Source organism: Ailuropoda melanoleuca, chromosome 6 (genome assembly GCF_002007445.2).
Source record: "Ailuropoda melanoleuca isolate Jingjing chromosome 6, ASM200744v2, whole genome shotgun sequence".
In the NCBI taxonomy this organism is placed as follows: domain Eukaryota; kingdom Metazoa; phylum Chordata; class Mammalia; order Carnivora; family Ursidae; genus Ailuropoda; species Ailuropoda melanoleuca.
Genome location: NC_048223.1, coordinates 89,198,918 through 89,218,042, shown reverse-complemented (window position 1 = coordinate 89,218,042; position 19,125 = coordinate 89,198,918). Strand labels below are relative to the sequence as shown.

Here is a 19,125-nt window from a genome sequence, read left to right as displayed (position 1 = left end):
CATCGGAATCTGGGGATGTACTGTATGGTGATTAACACAATATAATAAAATAAAATTTAAAAAAAAAATCTTAAAAAAAAAAAAGAAGTTGCTATTGGTAGCTATCTATTTTGCTCATAAAGGGCTTCTCAACAAAATTTCATTACCATTCTACCCCTGCTTCCCTAAATAAATTACAGTGCTGGGCANCCCCTGCTTCCCTAAATAAATTACAGTGCTGGGCAAATAAATAAATAAATAAATAAATAAATAAATAAAAGCAAGTTCAATAGCAGGCTGCTGAGAAGCAACACACAGGAAGGTAACACAGGAACGTTAAACAAAAAGACTATGCAAAGGGCAGGGGAGAAAAGCACATGGCAAAATGGTCTCCCAGGCCCGGCCCAGAGGCCCAGGTGTATAAAGCTGGGAGCTCCTCACCCTCAATCTTGACCCTATTTGCAAACACTCCCAGGGAGATGTGAGTCCTTCCTGGCCTCCCAAAGTTGCCTATCTCAGTCCTCCATGCAGTACCACAGAAGCTACAGGAGAGAAGACAACTAACATCTCTCGAGCACCTAAGATACTCCAGACACAGCAGGGAGACCTTCTCAGTACTTCCTCATTTAATACTAACCACATCCTTATGATGTAGACATTCTTGCACCCATTTAACAGAGGAGGAAAGTGGCTCAGAGAGGTTAAGTAACTTGTTCAGGATCACTCAGCTCCTAAGTAACATAACCAGGATTCCCATCCAGGGCTGTCTGGCCCCAATGCCCACCCTCTCTCCTTCAGCTTCTTCCACTCAGACAGGATCAGGGAATAGACAGATGGATGACTTTAGCTTAAGTGTGAAGCCCAATTCCAAAAGCAGCCAATGGCTAGAGAGCCCTCAGCCCCTCCCAGCCAACGCAGTACAAGGAGGAAAGGCTAAAAGGTGGGGAGAGGTAAGGGGCTGGATTCAGTGTCCCAGTGTGCCTTCTCCAGGCTGAAAGGCCAGAGGGGAAGGTGCAGGAAAGCCCAGAAGAACTGGGAAAGGAGTTTTCACACCCTGGCTGCTATCCACAGGTGGGTGGAGGTGGGAAGCGTGGACCAACCACAGCAGGGTCTGTGCGTGGGGTGTGTGGTCAGGCAGTGACAGAGCTCAGGCCAGCACTCCCGCCTGGACAGAAGGGAGCCTGAAGTCCCACAGGGGGAGCAGAGGCTGCTGAGGTTGAGAGCCCAGGGCCAACGTAGGGGTGAAGGGATGTTGCCAAGGTGCCACAGGTGCAGAGCCCAGAAGGACACAGAAGCGGGACAAGACTTGGAGGGGAAGCCGGGCTGCAGTGATTACTGCTCCAGGGGGGAGACCATTGGGCCTGATAGCACCAAAATGAGGCTGTGTACCAGCTGACCCCCCCCAACATACACACACACACACACATGTCCCCTACCCTCTGCCCTGCCAGAGCCCCAGGACTCTCTGAGCTCCTTTGCCCCCCGACGTCTCTCCAGCTCCATACTCCGACACTATGCAGTGCAGGAGAAATCTGCAAGCTGAGAATTTGTCAGGCCGGAGTTAGCCCCATGAGTCTGTTTAGAGGTACACCCATCCCTCTGGCCTCTTCCCGGAGATCAGTCTGGTTATAGGAAATAGAGGGGCTGCCTGCTCTGTGAAGCCACGTGCCCCAAGGTACCTTCTCCAACCCTCACGGTGCCAGGGGACACAGGCACGCTCACTTTTCCTGTTATTTGGATGGGCAGCAGAGTGGCACACAGACCCCTAGCCTGCTCCCCCGACCCCTCCCAGCACTCCCGGGAGGCACCTGACTTCCTCAGGATCTTGGCCCGCTTCCGCAGCTGGGCCAGCAGCAGGCCCAGCAGACCGGAGTCCCGGAAGATGTCGGTGAAGAGCAGGTCCCTGTCGACTATTCTGAGCACACTCTGCAGGGCCACCAGGGTGCAGGGCGACTCAGGGCTCTCCTTGATCAGGCACTGCACCTTCCGCAGGATCTCGTGGGGCACATAATGCAGCTCGAACACCAGGGCCTCCAGCAGCTGGAAGAAGTGCTTCTGCACTGGGGCTGCCTTCAGGGGCACGATCTCCACAAACTGAGAGATGGGCTGCAGGGTCCACTCCAGTAAGAAGAAGTTGCGGGCATTCCAGGCCCACATGGTCCTGATGGCGGCCAGGACCTTGGTGCAGAGGACGGGGTTGCCGGCTTTGTGGAAAACATTCTGTAGGACTTGGAAGGCCTGAAGATTCTTAACAGTCACCCCTGAAGATGAAAGAAAGAATAATCCTGCAGGTCATTTCTCCTGCCTATGCTTAGAAACACGTCCTTGCGTTGCCATTAGGAAGTGCCATCTATAGTTTCTATTTTCCAGCTCCTGTGGGTAAATGTCTATCGCAAGTCCAGAAAAGCCAGCTGCCCACAGTGTGAGTAAGGCTAGAGCTGCATTGTCCAAGACGTGGTGGCTCACGGAGCCCTGGAAATGTGGCCATCCAACCGGGATGTTCCATAAGTATAAGAATAGACACCAGATTTCTAAGATGCAGCACAAAGAAGGCCCCAAAACGCCATTAATAATCATATATATGGCCGCATGTTGAAGTGGTAATATTTTGGATGTATTAGGTTAACTAAAATATATTATGAAAAATAACTTAACCTGTTTCTTCTAATTTTTTTTAAAAATATGGCTACTAGGCCATTTAAAATTATGTGATATGTCTCACATTATATTTCCTTTGGGCAACTCTGGGCTGGAGGGTTGGTTTTAATCAATTAAAATCAAATGATGTTAAAGATTACTAAGCAAAGTCAGTTTCATTTCTAGCCAAGTGGCTAAACGAGACACCTTCGGAAGTCATCCCCTCCTTTCTCTCCAGCTCGAAGGCGAAGCCTCGTCTTCTCTTGCCCAGGAGACACTCCATCAGAGAACTCCCTGGCTCCAGCCCTCCCTGCCTCAGACCCCAGAGATGTTTCTGGAACTCCCCTCCAATCCAGACTCTTCCCTGTGCATCTCCTGGAGTTCCGTCCAAAGGTGCCCTCCCCTAAGCTGGCCTTACAGCTTCACAGCCTCCACGCTCTGGTCTGCTCCTGTCTCTGTGCCCATTTCCCCAGACTCACCCAGATGATGCTCTGGTCCGCTCCTGTCTCCGTGCCCATTTCCCCAGACTCACTGGGACATTTGCAGTTCCCACGTCTTCCCTCAGCCTGTACTTTCTGCCTTTAAACTTTATCCTCTTCCTTTCTCCCTAGGTGATCCACTCTGAGCCTTGAAACCCCACCTGAATGGTTCCTTCTGGGCAGTTTCCTGACCCGACCCACCTACCTGGTGTCACAGTGCACTGTCCCTGATGCATTTATCAGCCACTTGCAGAGGAGATTATGATTCAGTGTGTGTGACAGTCTCTACAGAGATATTTCAGGGAGCAGATACCTGCCTGGTCACACCGGTGCCTCTGCTAAACAGAGTTCATCAAGCAAATAACCAACCAACCTCAAAGAACTGAGGAGGCCCTGACTCTGAGGCTGGGTGGCTGTTTTGGGGCCATCAGTCCTCGCATAGGAACACAAGTTGCAGAGTAAGTCACAGTAGAGGTGGGGGTGGAGGTCAGAGGCTCCCTCCATTACCTGAGAGGGTCTTTGCGTTCATTAAGCAAAAAATTTCCTCTAAGTCCCACCAAGACATCTAAAAACATCCAAAGAGGAGCAAGTTTAAATCCATAGGTCATCTCCACAAAGGCATGACAGAATCACTAACAGGTGCCCAGTGTTGGTTTCCTCACAAAGAATCAGGAAAAGACCCGTGTAGCATTTGTCAGGGCAGAGTGCCAGCCACTGCCAGGCCCCCAGAGACATCAAACGACCCACCAGTAGTCTCGTGATGGAACTTGAAGCCTTCCAGCTGAGGGTACGTGACACTGTCAAACACCTTCAGCTCCGACCTCCCACAAGTGGTCAGCCACACCACCAGATCAAGGAGCTCCTCCAGGTGGGGGTCCACCTCGCTCTGTGTCGGGCCATTGTACCTGCAGGGACAGACAAGGCCAGCTCTGTGGGCTTCTTGGATGGGGCAGCCATGTTTGTTCATGGCGCTCCTCACTGGGGTGCAGGAGCAATGGCAGGCCCCCAGAGGTCCGCACCAGTTCGGCACCAAAAGGCAAGGGGAGCGCCCTGGATAAAAGTCACTCTGCAAATGTCAGCCTTAGGTGTAAGGACACGCAGTCGGAATACATAGAAACCTGTGAAGAGCTACAGCATTTACTCATGTTTCTGGTATCTATGGCGGAACCTACCCCAAAAGACATGCACACCAGCAGAGCAGGGCACCCCCAAAATGAGAGATTTAATATTTCGAGTGGAAAAACAAACCTCTTGGGAAGTAACCAAACTTTATTAGATTTCCTTATGCTTATGTCAAGGTTGAGTATTATTTTCATTCTTTGCTACTTATGTGTAGGTGGGCTGCCTTTCTCTTCTTGTCTCTCTATCAAATCTTATTCCAGCTCTGCCACGTCAAGAGCAAAAGTGCTTCCTGACTTCAGGTATGACTTCAGGTAAGTCAGGGGAAAAAAAAAAACCACCCAATGAGCTGAGATGGGTCCTTCCTGACACTCCCCAGAACAGGCTCATTTCCCCCTCCGGCTTCCACAAAAAGTCTGAAGAAAACCAACCACTCACTTAACCATGAAATGTTTAGGAGTTGCTATGACACAAACCTCCTTGGGAGCAGTAGCCAGTTGGTTATGGTCCAGACCAGTGTAAAACCTAGCAACCCCACAGGAACGTTTATGCGTAATGTCCCTTTGGAGGAAGGTCCTCAAGGTGTTGTCATCTAATCACATCTTTTTGGGGTTTCAGCCCCCTCATCCAACTGACCCCTCTAGACTGGAAACCTGACTCTTCAGTGAAGTCTGTGAAGCACAGTGGGAAGCAATACCCCATGGATGAAAACAGCTTCTCACATTCACAGAGCAGAGCGCAAGGGAGTGTATGTGGCCCTGCCTTTAAGCAGCTTCCCCAAGACCAACGGAGAAGTTGGGACAATCAAAGAATTTCTTTGATTTCCATCTCTTGTCTTATGTATCCCTGGACCTGACCTGAAAATGATACGGCAAGTCAGCCTGCAGGAGATGAGTCCTGGCCCAGCTCAATGGTGTCTACATTTAGGTTTCTCGTAGTCAAAGATTTGAGAGAGAGAAGCTATTTTATTTGGGAGTTGGACCAAAAACTACTGATAGTGGAAAGAGTCTGTAAGAAGGAAGGGAAGGAAGCCAGTTCAGGAGCATTATCAGGTAAGCACCTTGTGGGGCAACAGGACTGTAATGCTCCTGGGGACTCTGGGAGGTGGGGTAGAGATGTCCCACCCAAGGGGCAACTTTGCTGGGTATTTATACATCAACTCCTGCCAGTCCTCAGCTGAGGGCTACTTCTGGGGGTTGTTGACTCCTCAGCACTTTCAGCCCCCAAGCAAGAAGGCAGAGCTGGTTACAACAGTCGCAGAGCTGGTTACAACAGTCCCAGAGAGCCCTCCAACATGGAGATGTGGGTTCTGATAGGTGGCTGGCAAGCCAGTGGGCATGCGTGTGGTATATATCACCAAATGAACATGGTAATTCTTCATCAGTCCTCAAAGGAAGTGGCTTCCAAACCCTGATGCTCCTTGAATTATTTTTTGCAATAAAAGTCTCTCTGGCCATGCTTTATGGAAATTTATGTTTCAGAAGACATTCCAAGAAGCCTCAATCTCTGTCTTTCTCCAAAGCCCCCCCAAATGATACTGAGGACCTAGGCTTTGGCAGTTTCTCCCCCACCAATGACAACCACTTACCTAAGCAACACTTTGAGGAGCAGAGGGTAGCCTTCTCCATTTTCGAACTCTAGGAACAGAGCTGAGGAGATAGGGTAGGAGTCCTTCACAAAGCCCAAGATGAGGTTCACTGCCTCGCTCACCTCGGGAGCCGGGAGGCTGTCTGCAAGCTTGGAGAGGTTCTGAAGGGACAGTTTGATGCAATCCATGGCTGCAGGAAGAAAACAACCCTGTTGAGTTTGGAAGCCGTAGCTTCTCTGTCATGGTTGTCCCCTCCCGGCCCTCCTTTAAACTGTATATATCAAGATGTAAATGTGAATTAATTCAAAACACTTTTCTGCTGGGTCTTGAGTCAAGAAGAAGTCTCCCCCATGGGAAGTGCCATCCCAAGAGCCACACTCTGCAGACCCAGATGGAGAGTGGGTGAAACAGGAAGAGGAAGGAAGCATCTTAGCCGGCTGCTCCTAATTCCCAGCATGCAGCAGGGGCAGGAGGGGCGGGTCCATCAGGTAGTGAGCTACACGATGCCAGCGCTGGGCACTGAGAAAGACCTTCTTAAGGAAGCAACACCGGAGATGCTCAGAGATCACCTGATAAAAAAGTTCAGGGAAGGATATAGGAGTATGTAAGAAAGCGAGGGACCAAAAGATGGTGTGTTTCCGCTACTAAGGTACCCAGAGGTTTAGCACCCAGAAGCGTGGGCCACAACGGAGGGGGAGGAAGGCAGGGCCAGCTCATGTGTGGGCCCTGGCTATGCAACTTGCCAGTTACCCAGAGCTGTGAGAGGCCAAGGGAGGGTTTGAGTCAGAAGAGGGATGTCATTGGATTTGCATTTCGATGGATCACTATTTTTGGAGCTCTTTCACTGGAAGTAGCTGCTTCTGAGTGTCAGCAAAGATACACATGTGTCTAACACACGCTCTGTCCCTCAGCTGCAAGGCTTCAGATGCCCCCCCCCCCAGAGTCTGCATGCGGGGCAGGTTAGCCCCAAGAACTGCAGGCTTGGCAGGTAACCACCAGGACAGCCCTTTCTTCCAGACCTTCTCTTCAGCCTCTACGCCCATGGAAACTACCCATTCCGAACCTAAGGGGGTCCTGGGCTCAGTGCTCCAGGCAGCAGTCTCCCCACCAAAGTGCGTATTTTCTTTTCTTGTTATTGTCTGGGACAGCTAATAATAATGACACAGTGAGAGACCCGTGCCGACAATGCACACAGCTTTTTCTCAGGTGTCTCTGACTCCAGCCTATGGAGTTTAGTTCCCTGAGCATCTCAGGCCAACTCAGCCCGGGGCCATTACTGCTGGGCCCTGGCCTTACAGGGAGCCTCGAATCCTTAGCCTGGGACTGACGTTTGGTCCCTGGCTCAGTTACAGTAGGGCAGTGGGCTTGGTGAACTCTCTCAGCTGTCAGCAACTGACGCCCCCTGTTACAGGAGGCCCCAGAGAGAAGACAGATCACAGGGCAAGGGTTTACTACCCCTATTTCACAGATAAAAGAACTGAGCCACATAGGCACTTAAGAGCTAAAGGTCATTCAGGTATGAAAACAGGAGAACAGAGCTGGAGTCCACAGCCCAGCTGTCTGTTTCCAGAATCTACGGCCTTAACCCCTACAGATGCTGCCCAGCGCGGAGCCAAAAGCACTGGATTGGGCATCTCCGGGTTTAGAACGTGATTCTCCTGTTTGTGAGCGAGGGAGCTGGGCAAGTTCTTCCACCCTCAGCCTCCGCTTTCCCCATTACACAACGGCATTAATATCCATCTCAAAGAGGCAGATGAGACACTGCACAAATGGGCCCAGCACGGTGGTGTGTGTTTGATAGCGCGTGTGCAGTAAATGAGTTCCCCTTTCCTTTCCTCCCCCTATGGAGCACCACAGTGAATAATAAATAATAAACACACTTTCACGAAGGAAACCAAGCAAAGGGTCATCCACAGGGCATAGATGGGCATCCGTGAAGACCCTGCTTGTCCATCTCTATTTTGGTTCCAGGGTCTCATTGTAGAAAGTGGGCCCACATCCCAGCCCTGGTCTCCCGGGGTCATACCCTGCAGGTACTGGATGATGCCGAGGTTCTGAGCTTTGGAGATCGCCCTGAGCACGCAGAAGGTGGGCTCCTTCCAAAAACTGCAGCTGTGTTCCCGGAGACAGGTAGTGGCAATCACTAGAGATTGGAGCTCATTTCCTGATAGAAGTCTCTCCAGCCCCTGAGACTCACTGCAAATGTTCAGCAACATCTGGAAAAAAAAAAAGATGCCTAGTTAGGAAGCCTCCTTCCTGTAACAGATTTCTTCCCTACTTTTCCAGAGCTCAGAAGGGTATGTCTCAGTGCAAAGGATGGGTTGTACGGGTCACCCTCTGCCCCAGAGCAGCATGGTCAGCAGCGCCACCTAGAAAAGGGTGACAGGGCGTGGGCTCAAATCTGTACTCCTTTTTTTTTTAAATAATAATATTTTTATTATATTATGTTAGTCACCATACAGTACATCCCTGGTTTTTGATGTAAAGTTCCACGATTCATTAGTTGCGTATAACCCCCAGTGCACAATCTTAACGCAAGTAGTTGTTACCCTTTCCAATTCAGAATAACAAAGAAGGGTTTGACTTAGGGAGCTGTCCTTTTACATAGAAGTGCAGGGAAAAAATGCCATCAAAAGTTAAGCACAGAATTAATAGGACTCAGTACTATTTAAAAAGAGGTGTGCTGCAGGGCACCTGGGTGGCTCAGTCAAACACCCGCCCTCGGCTCAGGTCATGATCTCAGGGTCCTGGGATCAAGCCCCAGGTCAGGCTCCCTGGTCATCGGGGAGTCTGTTTCTCCCTTTCCCTCTGCCCCTCCCCCCTGCTCGTCCTCATGCGCTCTCTCTCTCAAATAAATAAAATCTTTAAAAAAAAAAAAAAAAAGATGTGTTCCCAGATCCCTGGTTGGCATTCAAACTCTACCTCTCATAAGATCATGAGCCTTATCCTATGACTTCCTATCTGGGCCCCGTGCCTCCTCCCCACCTGTCTCCCTATGGCTACCAGAGAGACTTCTGATACCTTCCTGCCACTTGGGGTAAACTGTGGCTCACAGAGTTCTGTGCAGACCAGCCCTGCCTCCTCTCTCCTGTGACTGTGTGCATCCCTCCCTTTGGCTTGGGGGGGTCTACCTGTATCTCCTTCTAGTTGGGCAAATATGGAGGGCTCCTTCCATCTGAATCTGTTAGCCCCTTCTGGGCACAGTGACAGAGTCCAAGCTGGACAGCCACAGAGCTGAGCTCTAGACCCCATCTGCTGGCCTCCCCAGCCAGTGGACATGGCCATGTGACCCTTGGCTTGGACACCATTTCTGCTCCTGTCCCCTCCCCTTCCCCTTCACACCTCCGTTACGACCTTCAGCTCGGGTTTAATGCCATTTCCTCCGGGCAGCCTTCCTTTATGCTTTACTATAAATCAGGTTCCCTTGTCCTCATTTCCCAGCACACCTTCCATTTTTCCTTCAGAGCACTTAAAACATTGGGACACTGTTCTTTAATTACATGATTATTTTCCCTGTTTGGCTTCCCTGTCTTTCTGTCACCTCTACGAGAGAGAGTACTATGCTTGCTGCTGGAACCATCGGCTTGGTGTAGAGCAGCACATGGGAGGAGCTCCATATGTTTTTGCAGAATGAAATGAGGAAAACCCTGAGGAATGCCGCCATGGCCTATCACTGTGGCTCACGTTCTGCCCATACATGGATCGGGCCATGAAGGCAGGGCTTCACTAGTTCTCTGCAGGACACGTAAAAGCCACATGGTAAAGATGCGTCAAAGTGCCCAGTACTGCATCCTGGCCACCACTTAGAATATGATTTATATACAGATAAGTGAGGCCTAAGTTTCCAACAAATGCAACTTAAGGGATAACCTACCACAAGTGAACTTGTGAGATAACCTCTGATAACGATGATTCTGGCTTGAGAATGAATCTCAAACAGATGCTAACGTGAATGCCCATGTGCAATGCACACGCGCAATTGGAAATTCACGAAAGCTCTTCAGCACCTGCTCTGTGAGACGGTGCTGGAGGCCCTGGCTGCAGGAAGATGAGGAGGACACAGGGCCCTCTTTACCCTTCCCCCACCAAGGTCTCCTCCAGAGAGGCAGGAGGAGTTTTCGGGTGAATGCAGCATCTGGGAAGCTGAGAAAGCAGAAGTGGTCAGTAAGGGGGCAGGGAAAGAGGTGAGAAGTTATGCTAAAAGTTGCAGCTGGTAGTGAGAGAGGAGAGGAAAGACAGGGAAGAACGCCAGGAAACTGCATTTGATGTGTAGCAGCCTGAGATAGCTTCCGGGAGGGGGAAGGAGGTGACATCACAAAGTGGGCTTGGGAGCCAGATCTCCAGGGTCCCGATCCCAGCCCCCCACCCGCTACCTCTGTGACCCTGGACCCACTTTCACTCACCATCCTTTAGTTGACATGGAATCAGAATTGTAATACTACACATATCCTGGAATGGAAGAGAGGGCTCGGGGAGGCCATGGCAGGGGTGGGTACAGGGAAGTACTTGGAAAACGTCAGCTACCCTTATGCAAGTGCCCTTAGCGTGCTTGTCCTCAGAGGAGGCAGGGGGACAGGAGGCTCCCCCTGCTGGGAAGGGCAGGCAGGGCCCGGGAACGCAGCCTGGAGGAAGAGGAGCTGCTGGGGCCAAGCGAAGGAGGAAGAGGGGCGGCACACTTTTCTGGGGGAGAACCAGGGGACTGTTGATACAGGGATGCAACAAGACAGAGAGAGAAGAACATTCATCTTCCAGATGCACAGGATTGCTGGCATTTGCAGAGCCTGGGGACAGACAGAGGAGCTGGCCCCCAGGAGGACAGAGTTGCTTCAGGCCTCTGGCTGAGGAAGACGAAAACATCTCCAAGAAGCAGAGCAAAGTCTTGGCCCAGGGACGTGGAGCCCTCCTCTCACTCACCTGCACGAACATCCTCTGAACTTGAACATCACTCTCAATAAGCTCGTCCTTTTCCAGAGGAAAGACGAAGAAGAGGTAAAGGCACTGCAGGAGCAGGGCTGGAAGGCCAGACTCAGCAACTCTGCCCAGGGTCTCCTGCAAGGGAAGCGCAGACGTGACCACCCCGCGCAGCATGCTCCAGCCCCTGCAGCCGTTTTAGCCGGAACATGGGCAAATCCCGTCCTCTCTCTGGGCAACACAGGCTCACGTAAGAGTGGAGACACTCATCTGACCCACCTAGGGCGGCTGTGAAGATTGAATTTATACAGAGTGTCCACTATGTGCTCGATAAACTTTTCATCTTTTATAGGATAGATAATAGGAAGGAAGGAAAGGAGGAAAGAAGGAAGGAAAAGAGGGAGGGAGGGACAGGTGCAGAGCTAAAAACAAGGGCTTTCCTAAACGATCACACTACTGATTTGGGGAGGTTGCCTCCTGATTAGAGAATTGGACACTCAGGAGGACATGTTCATAACATGTGAAGGACCTGATCAAGGCCCTTCCCATCCTCTTGTTCAGACCTGAGACTTCCCCAAGACCGAAACGGTCCTACAGGGGAAGCCGGATAACGAGGGTGGCCAGACAGACGGGATAAGACAGGAAGGGGGCCGAGAAGGGACCAGCCTCAGAATGGAGCGTCCTGGAGGTTTTCTTCCCCATGCTCTGCCTGCAGCTCCCCTGGGGGTTACGGCAACCCCCCCAGCCATGTCTGCATGTGTGTGTGTGTGCACATGTGTGCACGTGTGCACACATATGGCATTACTCTAAAGCACACTGTTCACCCAACTTCCCACCCAGCTGACTAATGTGACAGATACAGTGGCAAAATGAGAAAAAGAGAAAGGAAGAATGTATAGTCTGGGTCAGGACCAGGAAGATAATGCAGGCGGCTGGTCCCACCCTTTCCCCTCGAAGCTTCTGGTACACTATAATGGCCACACCCGTTATTGGACACCTGGCTCTGCTGGGACCCTGCTCAGGGGGGCTCCCCTGTCCTCCGTGCTGCACTGGCTCCCCTGAAAGCCAGCTGCTTACTTGTCTCACTGCCTTTAGGGCTGGCTGCTCACAGTGGAAAACAAGCCCTTAGGCTGATTTTTACTACCAGACTGTGAACAGTCCTGCCCCATGGGCAGAAAAGCTCCTGCTCTGTGCTTCAGGCTGCTGTGCGGGCAGTGGTCGGGGGTGGGGGTGGTGTTATATAGAGCAAAGGCCAGGGGATCCTCCCTGCAGTTAGCAACTGCACTCCCAGCTCCTCTCATGGCTCTGCACACTGTTTCAGATGCCCGGCTGAGGTCTGTGTTCACCTTTAGCCTCAGGGTGGCCGTGTCCCCATCTGGTTTTCTGCGGCTCCCAACGCTGAGCGCCAGGCTGGCATGCAGTGGGAACTCTCACCAGACACATGAGTCTCTGGGCCTGCCCTGTCCAGGACCTCTGGCCATTTCTGCTGATAGCCACAGCTGCCAGGGCCTGCTTTTGCCTAAGAGGACACCAGCCATCCGCTGTCCACTCGCAGAGAAGCCCCAGAGCCCCAGCTTCACAGTGGAGGATACATCTGCCACTGGGATGGGGCACCGTGGGAAGGGAAGAAAGAGGAGCCAGTCTCATCCAGGCGCTGTCTCTGGGCAGGCAGGGACAGAGGCCTGATGCTGGCTCCTTCCATCTGAGTTTAGCCGGAGGCAGTAAAGAGCCGTGGCTCAGGTCACAGGCTCTGGCATCAGACAGACAGCAGGTACACAGGATGGTAACTAAGGGGGCTTCGTAGTCTGACTCAGGGGACTTGGGGGGTTTCATTGACCTTCAGGAGACATCCCAGGCTTGCCCGGACACACGAAACCGTCCATACACATCAGCCGTTGTTCATCCCTGCACTAACCCTTGAACTAAGGTATTATCCCCCATTCTAAAGTTAGCCACACAATTGTGTCACAGAAAGGTGACAATTTTCCCAAGGTTACACACAGCTTGTCAACTGAAAAAGCAGGATTCGAAAGTGAATTTCAGATGCTCAAGTCCATGTTCTAGGTCAGAAGAGAAATAGGGCCGGAGAAATGATAACTCAGTATCATAGCAAAAAAAGACACTCTTGAGATGTGCCACTGTCTTTGCTGGGACTTCCTGCCACACGTGGATACAGAGCTGCCAAGCTGGGGCCCGTGGGGCCTGGAACTTACCGCGTTTGTCCCCGTGAGCACAAACACTGACTTCAGGAGCAGGTAGCCGTCCTGATCCACATCCCCCTTCCACCGCAGCAACTGGCCAGCTGCCTCCCTCGCTTGCTCTGGCAACAGCACGTGAAGGGGAGAAAGTGTTACCAGCAGGGCGGTGCGGTGACCTGTCCAGCCACCTTTCCCTCCCCTTGGCCTCCTTTCCCGTGAGATGTGCCTTCACATCCTTAGGGCACTTCTGTCTCCTTTCCTCTCCACAATGCCATCCGAATCCATGCCATCTCACACTCTGCCAGATTAATCTCCTTGGAGGATCGTCTTTATCTTGCCACCATCCCTGTTCAACAACCATCAATGGCTCTCCATTACCAAATAATAAGAAGCTCCTCAGCTGTTGGCGTTCTCACAATCCAGAGTCTACACCCCACCTCCTGTATCCTCCAGCCCCTTATGTCGCAGAAGAGTTCTGCAACCCACACTATGCTCAAGATACTCCTTCCCCCTAAAGTCCCCTCCTGCCCAGCCTCCAGGGTCCAGCTCTAGGAGCAGAAGAATGCAAGTCAGGAGACCCCAAATCAGAAAACGTGCTTGGCTTTCACTTCTGTGTCTTTTCTGGATCGAGCTATTCACTGAACACACATTTTTATCCTAGTACCCCCCCCACCAGAGACTCTGGTCCTTTGTGTGTGTGTGTGTGTGTGTGTGTGTGTGTGTGTGTGTGTGTGTGTGTATCCCTCCCAGGAGCAGCAGAATTCTGCAAGTCCCTCTTCCCTCCTCTGCCAACCTATTCCTCCACTCCCAACATCCTCAGTGGCAGAAGTGAGCCTGTGGGGCTCTCTGGAAGGCACCACTCTGACTCCACTGGAAAGCAGGGAGTGGCTTCACAGAAGTCCTGGGAGGAGCGCACAAGGCTATTTTGCTCTCCATTAAGTGTTCTCTTACCTGCAGGCTTTCCCACAAGTGCCTTCTGTATCTCTTGGGCGAGCTGGTTAGAAATATCTTCTGCCAGCCTTTGGAGACTGGGAAAGCAGATGATCCCCACAGAGTTTTCCCAGGCCTGAAGTGCAATACACAGGATTCCATCAGACATGTCAAAGCTACAAATCAAGGCATGAGCATTGCCTTGCCACTCTCCCCACCAGCCCAAACCAATGGGCCACCTCACTGTCCCAGGTGTATCCCAAAGGCCACCGAAACACCTACCCTAGCAGCTTCCACTGTATCCCTACCCTAGTGCCTGTGAATTCTTCAACTTCTGCTGAGCTCCAAACCCACATCTAACTGGGCCCTGAACATCTGCCCCTGAACTCATGTTCCTGAAGTGTCAAATACACATAATCCAAACCATTGCCTTCCTCCCAAATCTATTGTATCTCGTCTCCACAAATGGTTCTACCAAGCACAAGTTGCCCCAGTGGGAAATTCTAAGGGTGGTTCTCTAGGTTCCCCTCTCCCTCACCTTCCTTACCCCACCAACTGCTACATCTCACAGATTCTCCTCTCGCATGCTTCATGCTTCTAGAACCTTGTGCAGATATCTTAGTTTAAGTCAGACAGTTATTTCCTTTGATAAATTCTAAAGAGTGGGATTGCAAGTTACAAGGGCATGCTTCTTACTTGCTTACTTTTTTAGTGCTTCAGTGCATATTCCTAACTCATTCCCCAGCGGAAGTTGACCTGATTAGCCCTTCCAGGGCCTCCCTGGGAGAGGACTAGTTTCTCTACACCCATTGAGCACTGTCATGTTTTTTCATCTTAAATAAGAAAACTGATAGAAGAAAAAAGATCTCATCTCGATTGCAGCCTTTTGATTACTGAAATAGACAAGCATTTTTCATGCTTCTTGAATTGCCTGTTTTTACCCTTAGCCTATTATTCTACTAGGGTTTTCACTATTTTCTTATTTGTTTTAAAAAGCTCTTTACATATAAAAAAATGTCCATAATACTATTGTGATTTTTTTTAATTTGTCATTTTCTCTTTTAATTTGATATTATTAGGTTTCACTGTACAGAAATCTGAAATTCACATGAAATGAAATTTCTCAATCTATTCCTTTGTTTTCTAGGTTTAGTTCCAGGCTCAGGAAATTCTTTTGAGTCCAAGTTGCTGTCGCTTTTAATCTATTTCTTTTTTTTTTTTTTTAATTCTTTAAAATTCTTTCTTCTCTGTTCCTTCTCTAGTTCTATCCTATCTGTTCATCTTTTTGCCTTGGACTTTTTCTTCCATTGTTTAGAATACTATTTAAAAGAAGTCATTAATTTTAAAATTCCACTTAGGATGCCTGACCCTTTTCAGAATTCCCTCCCAGTCTGCTTCTCATTAGAATCTTCTCTCTTTGTTCGCCTGTGTTGTCACAGGCAGAAGTTACTAGTCCCAGGATGAGGAGAGCTCTCTCTAGACCAATAGTCAGAATGGAGTGACTACTCTTGGCACAGGACTTGAGTTCCTGGCAACTCCCCATTTCTGGTTTCCCACCTTCCCAGGAAGGTAGGCTTCTGAGCACGTTCCTGGTAATTAGTGGCCTCAACAAAATACAGTTTTGCTGGACTGCCATTCACGGCTCCAGGCCACCAGCCATAATAAATTCTATTCCTGCCCAAAGACATGACTGAGTTTTTTAAAGCGGAGATCCTCCTTCTAGAAAAGGTGAGAAAAGCATCAAAATTCCAGGGGGAAATGTGTTTCCTTGCTGTAGACACCACATTAATTAAAGAGTAAAAACCTTCTAGAATTTTCTCTATATTAGAAGATACTACATACAAGGGAAATAAGCCACAGGTTGGGAAAAAAAATATTTTCAATGCATATAACAGACAAAGGAATAGTATCCAGATTCCTACAAATTAATTTTTAAAAAACCTGATTTTTTTAAACAGGCAAATGAAACAAGTAACTTATAAAAGATACACTAAATAGCAAATTACTAATAATCAGGAAAATGCAAATTAAAAGCGCAATGAGATAGTCATATTTTTCTGGTTAGTGAGAACGCAAAACCTGACAATACTAAATGTGGGAAAGGACCAGGAAACCCACATGATCTACTGATGGAGCACAACTTGCAAAAAATCCCTTTGAAAAGTATTTAACCCAATCCAATAAAGTTATAGGAGGACACATCCTATGGCCCAGCAATTCCCTTCTAGGCATATTCCCTATAGAAATGCTGGCACATGTGCACAAGGAGACATGAACACGAACTATTAAGCACCGCATCTGTGATTGTGTCACATTGGAAGAACTCAACGTTCATCAATAGGACAGTGAATGAATGACTTGCGGCATACTTACGTAAGGGTACTATACAGAACTGAAAAAGAAATAGAATCACAGGTATCAATATGGATAAATCCAGAAATAGAATGTTGGGTGCAAAAAGCAAATTGCCAAAGCATATTACAGTCTTGAATCTAGAAAAACCTGTCAAGCTACAAATAAAATTCACAGTAATATCACCTAGGATTATTAAAATGTATTCATATAATTGTATAATGTGGATATAGATATATTTGGATATACATAATACATATTGTATCCATATAATCTATTCAATGAATATCTATATATTCCCCCACAGGGAATGATAACTCAGCAGGATGGGGCTTTGCACTGGAGGAGGGCAGAAGGGGAATGAACTCTAGCACCCATTCCCAGGTGGCTTCAGTTTATCTGAAATGTTTTCTTTCTTTTATATGGGTGGTGAGTACATGGATATTTATTTTGTTTTGTACAAAACTTTGTAACCTGAAATACTTCTTTTATTGTCTGCCCTATAAATGGACAGAGTTGCCCCTTTCCTTTGTAAATAAAAAAGCAGTTCGTCAGAACTTTGCTAAAACTACAGGCACGCTAGGGGTGCCTGGGTGGCTCAGCTGGTTAAGCGTCTGCCTTCGGCTCAGGTTATGATCCCAGGATCCTGGAATCAAGCCCCACGTGGGGATCCCTGCTCTGCCGGGAGCCCGCTTCTCCCTCTCCCTCTCCCCCCTCCACCGCTTGTGCTCTCACACTTACTCGTTCACTCTATCTGTGTCAGATAAATAAGTGAAATCTTAAAAAACGAGAAAACACTACAGACATGCTAAGTGAATGTTTAAAGCTATTGCACATAGTAGACCTTCAACAAATATTCGATAAGCGAACACATGATTATGAAATCCACAACACGCAGATTGACGGCTAAATGTATTGCATGCTGGGTTTGTGCCAATCGCTGGGCCAAGCCCTTATGTACATTCTTTCCATTAGTCCTACGACAACCTTTGAAATCGGGGTTGTTATGATTATTCCCACTTTACAGAAACTAAGGCTGAGGCAGGAGAGTAAGCCCGGAGAATCAGGTAAGCAGCAGAGTGAAGAGCTATCTCACTCATACCCAGGTCGCATGTGCATAGCTAAGAAATTTATGGCTGCCCCCTGGAAACCGGCTATCACTTGGTAATTTGAATCCCCGGAAAGAAAAAATCAGTCCTTTCCTCTGGGAATTTCTGGTACGATTATCTCCTGTCCAGGACTGAAAACTCTGCTATGATGTCTTCCTAACAAATTCCTGTGCCTCCTCCCTGCTCTGGCAAACCCCTCAAAGACCAATTTGCAGGCAGTCGACTCAGAAGCATCCAGATCATCTTCAAGCAGTGGGACTCCTGCTGGCACTCTACAATAAAGTAAATTGGGCCACTGTGAGCTGAACAGTAATTGTACGCTCAGCCAGAGTGTCCCAAGGCTCACACTCCTTCCTGGGACCGCGATGGGCACTTCTGGAGGCCACACTAACTCTTTCAGGCCACTGGGGTGCACTTTGATGCACAGAGTCAATCATTTACTGAATGGTACCATGGAGACCCCCAAAGAGTTAAGGCAGCTTCCAAAAGGACCTAATTTTTTTCTCAAACTGGGACTTGCATGCTGGGAGAATATTGCTCAATATTTTTTTAAAATTTTATTTACTCACATTATCTAAGCTGCACCATCGTGCCTCATGGCTGTCTCTCCCATGGAAGAAAGAGAAAGAAAATGATGCCGTGGCCTCCAAAGGAAAATGAGAATGAAAAAAGCTCTTAAGGGGATGGGAGAAAACCCCAGCTTTTGAACAACAGAACCTTTCTGGTTTTCAAGGATGGTTGCAATGTTACTATGTCTTCCTTACCCCCGAGTTTGGTGGTTTGATCTTTAAGTGAGCTCAAAACATTTCAGAGACTTTATGCGAATTTTCCCTGCTAGTGTGATACAGATGACCCTCTCCGTTGTAAATTAAATTTAAAAAAAGTGATGCATCAAAACTTTGCTTGCGCACACACAAAAAAATGTTTCTCTGAGATGGTAATAAGCCATGTTGCAGACCCCACTCTGAGGTTGGGTATGTCAGGGATGGACAAAGAAGGGTATTTACCTTCAATGCTCCCTCAGGACACTACACTTGGGAACAATTACTGCTCATCCTTATTATTATATTTAATGTTACTTCTCTCTCTTCCGCTGTCAGTTGGGTTCACGCGTGGTTTATATGAGAATGATCGGCCACACCCAAAGGCATAAGCTCTGCGCCACTGTCAGGGTTGTGAGTCTCAGAAGTACCTGTAATTACCTGTATATCTGCACACATGCACACACACGCATGCACAAACACTGCCAAGTGCAATCGAGTTAGTGTTCATTCCAATCCCTCCACACTAGGAAATGAATGATTCCTCCCCATGTTACCCACTGTTCTGGCGAGAGATCGCTCCACAACAAACCGCCCCCAAATTGAGGGGCTTATTTTTCTCATGGATCTGCAATTTGAGGAGGGCTCAGCAGGGACAGCTTTTCTCTGCTTCGTTCATCTGGGGCAGCTAACAGGGCTAGAGATCCATCTGCTGGACGGCACACCCACATGGCTGATAAGTGGGCGCTGGCTGTCAGCAGCAAGGTCGGGGGCTTTGGTTCCTTTACACATAGGCTTTTACTCAGGGCTGCTGAGACTTCCCCACAGCATGGCAGCAGGGTCCTAAGAGTGACAGGAAGTGAGAAGTGATGGGAAGAAAAAGCTGCAAGTCTCTTGAAGCCTGGACCTGCAAATGTCACGTCTGCCCTATTCCATTAGCCGAGTCATCACAAATCCAGCCAGATCCCAGGGGAGGGGACGTGGATCCCACTTCTTCAAGGGAACAGTGTGGACCCATTCTCACATCTTTAATCTAGCACATCCACAGAGCTCCCCTTGTCC

General features: G+C 49.0%; 1 protein-coding gene across 1 annotated transcript in view; it reads right to left on the bottom strand.

Annotated features, from left to right (window-relative positions):
• Positions 1–19,125, bottom strand: part of WDFY4 (WDFY family member 4) — a 290,100-nt gene that overhangs the window by 230,425 nt on the left and 40,550 nt on the right. Inside the window, exons 4-10 of the mRNA XM_034663601.1 lie at positions 13,863–13,977; positions 12,927–13,033; positions 10,717–10,851; positions 7,829–8,018; positions 5,803–5,992; positions 3,843–4,000; positions 1,788–2,240 (exon numbers count right to left, since the gene is read on the bottom strand). Coding sequence (XP_034519492.1) covers positions 1,788–2,240; positions 3,843–4,000; positions 5,803–5,992; positions 7,829–8,018; positions 10,717–10,851; positions 12,927–13,033; positions 13,863–13,977 — 1,348 coding nt within the window. The remainder of the gene's footprint in view (positions 1–1,787; positions 2,241–3,842; positions 4,001–5,802; positions 5,993–7,828; positions 8,019–10,716; positions 10,852–12,926; positions 13,034–13,862; positions 13,978–19,125) is intronic.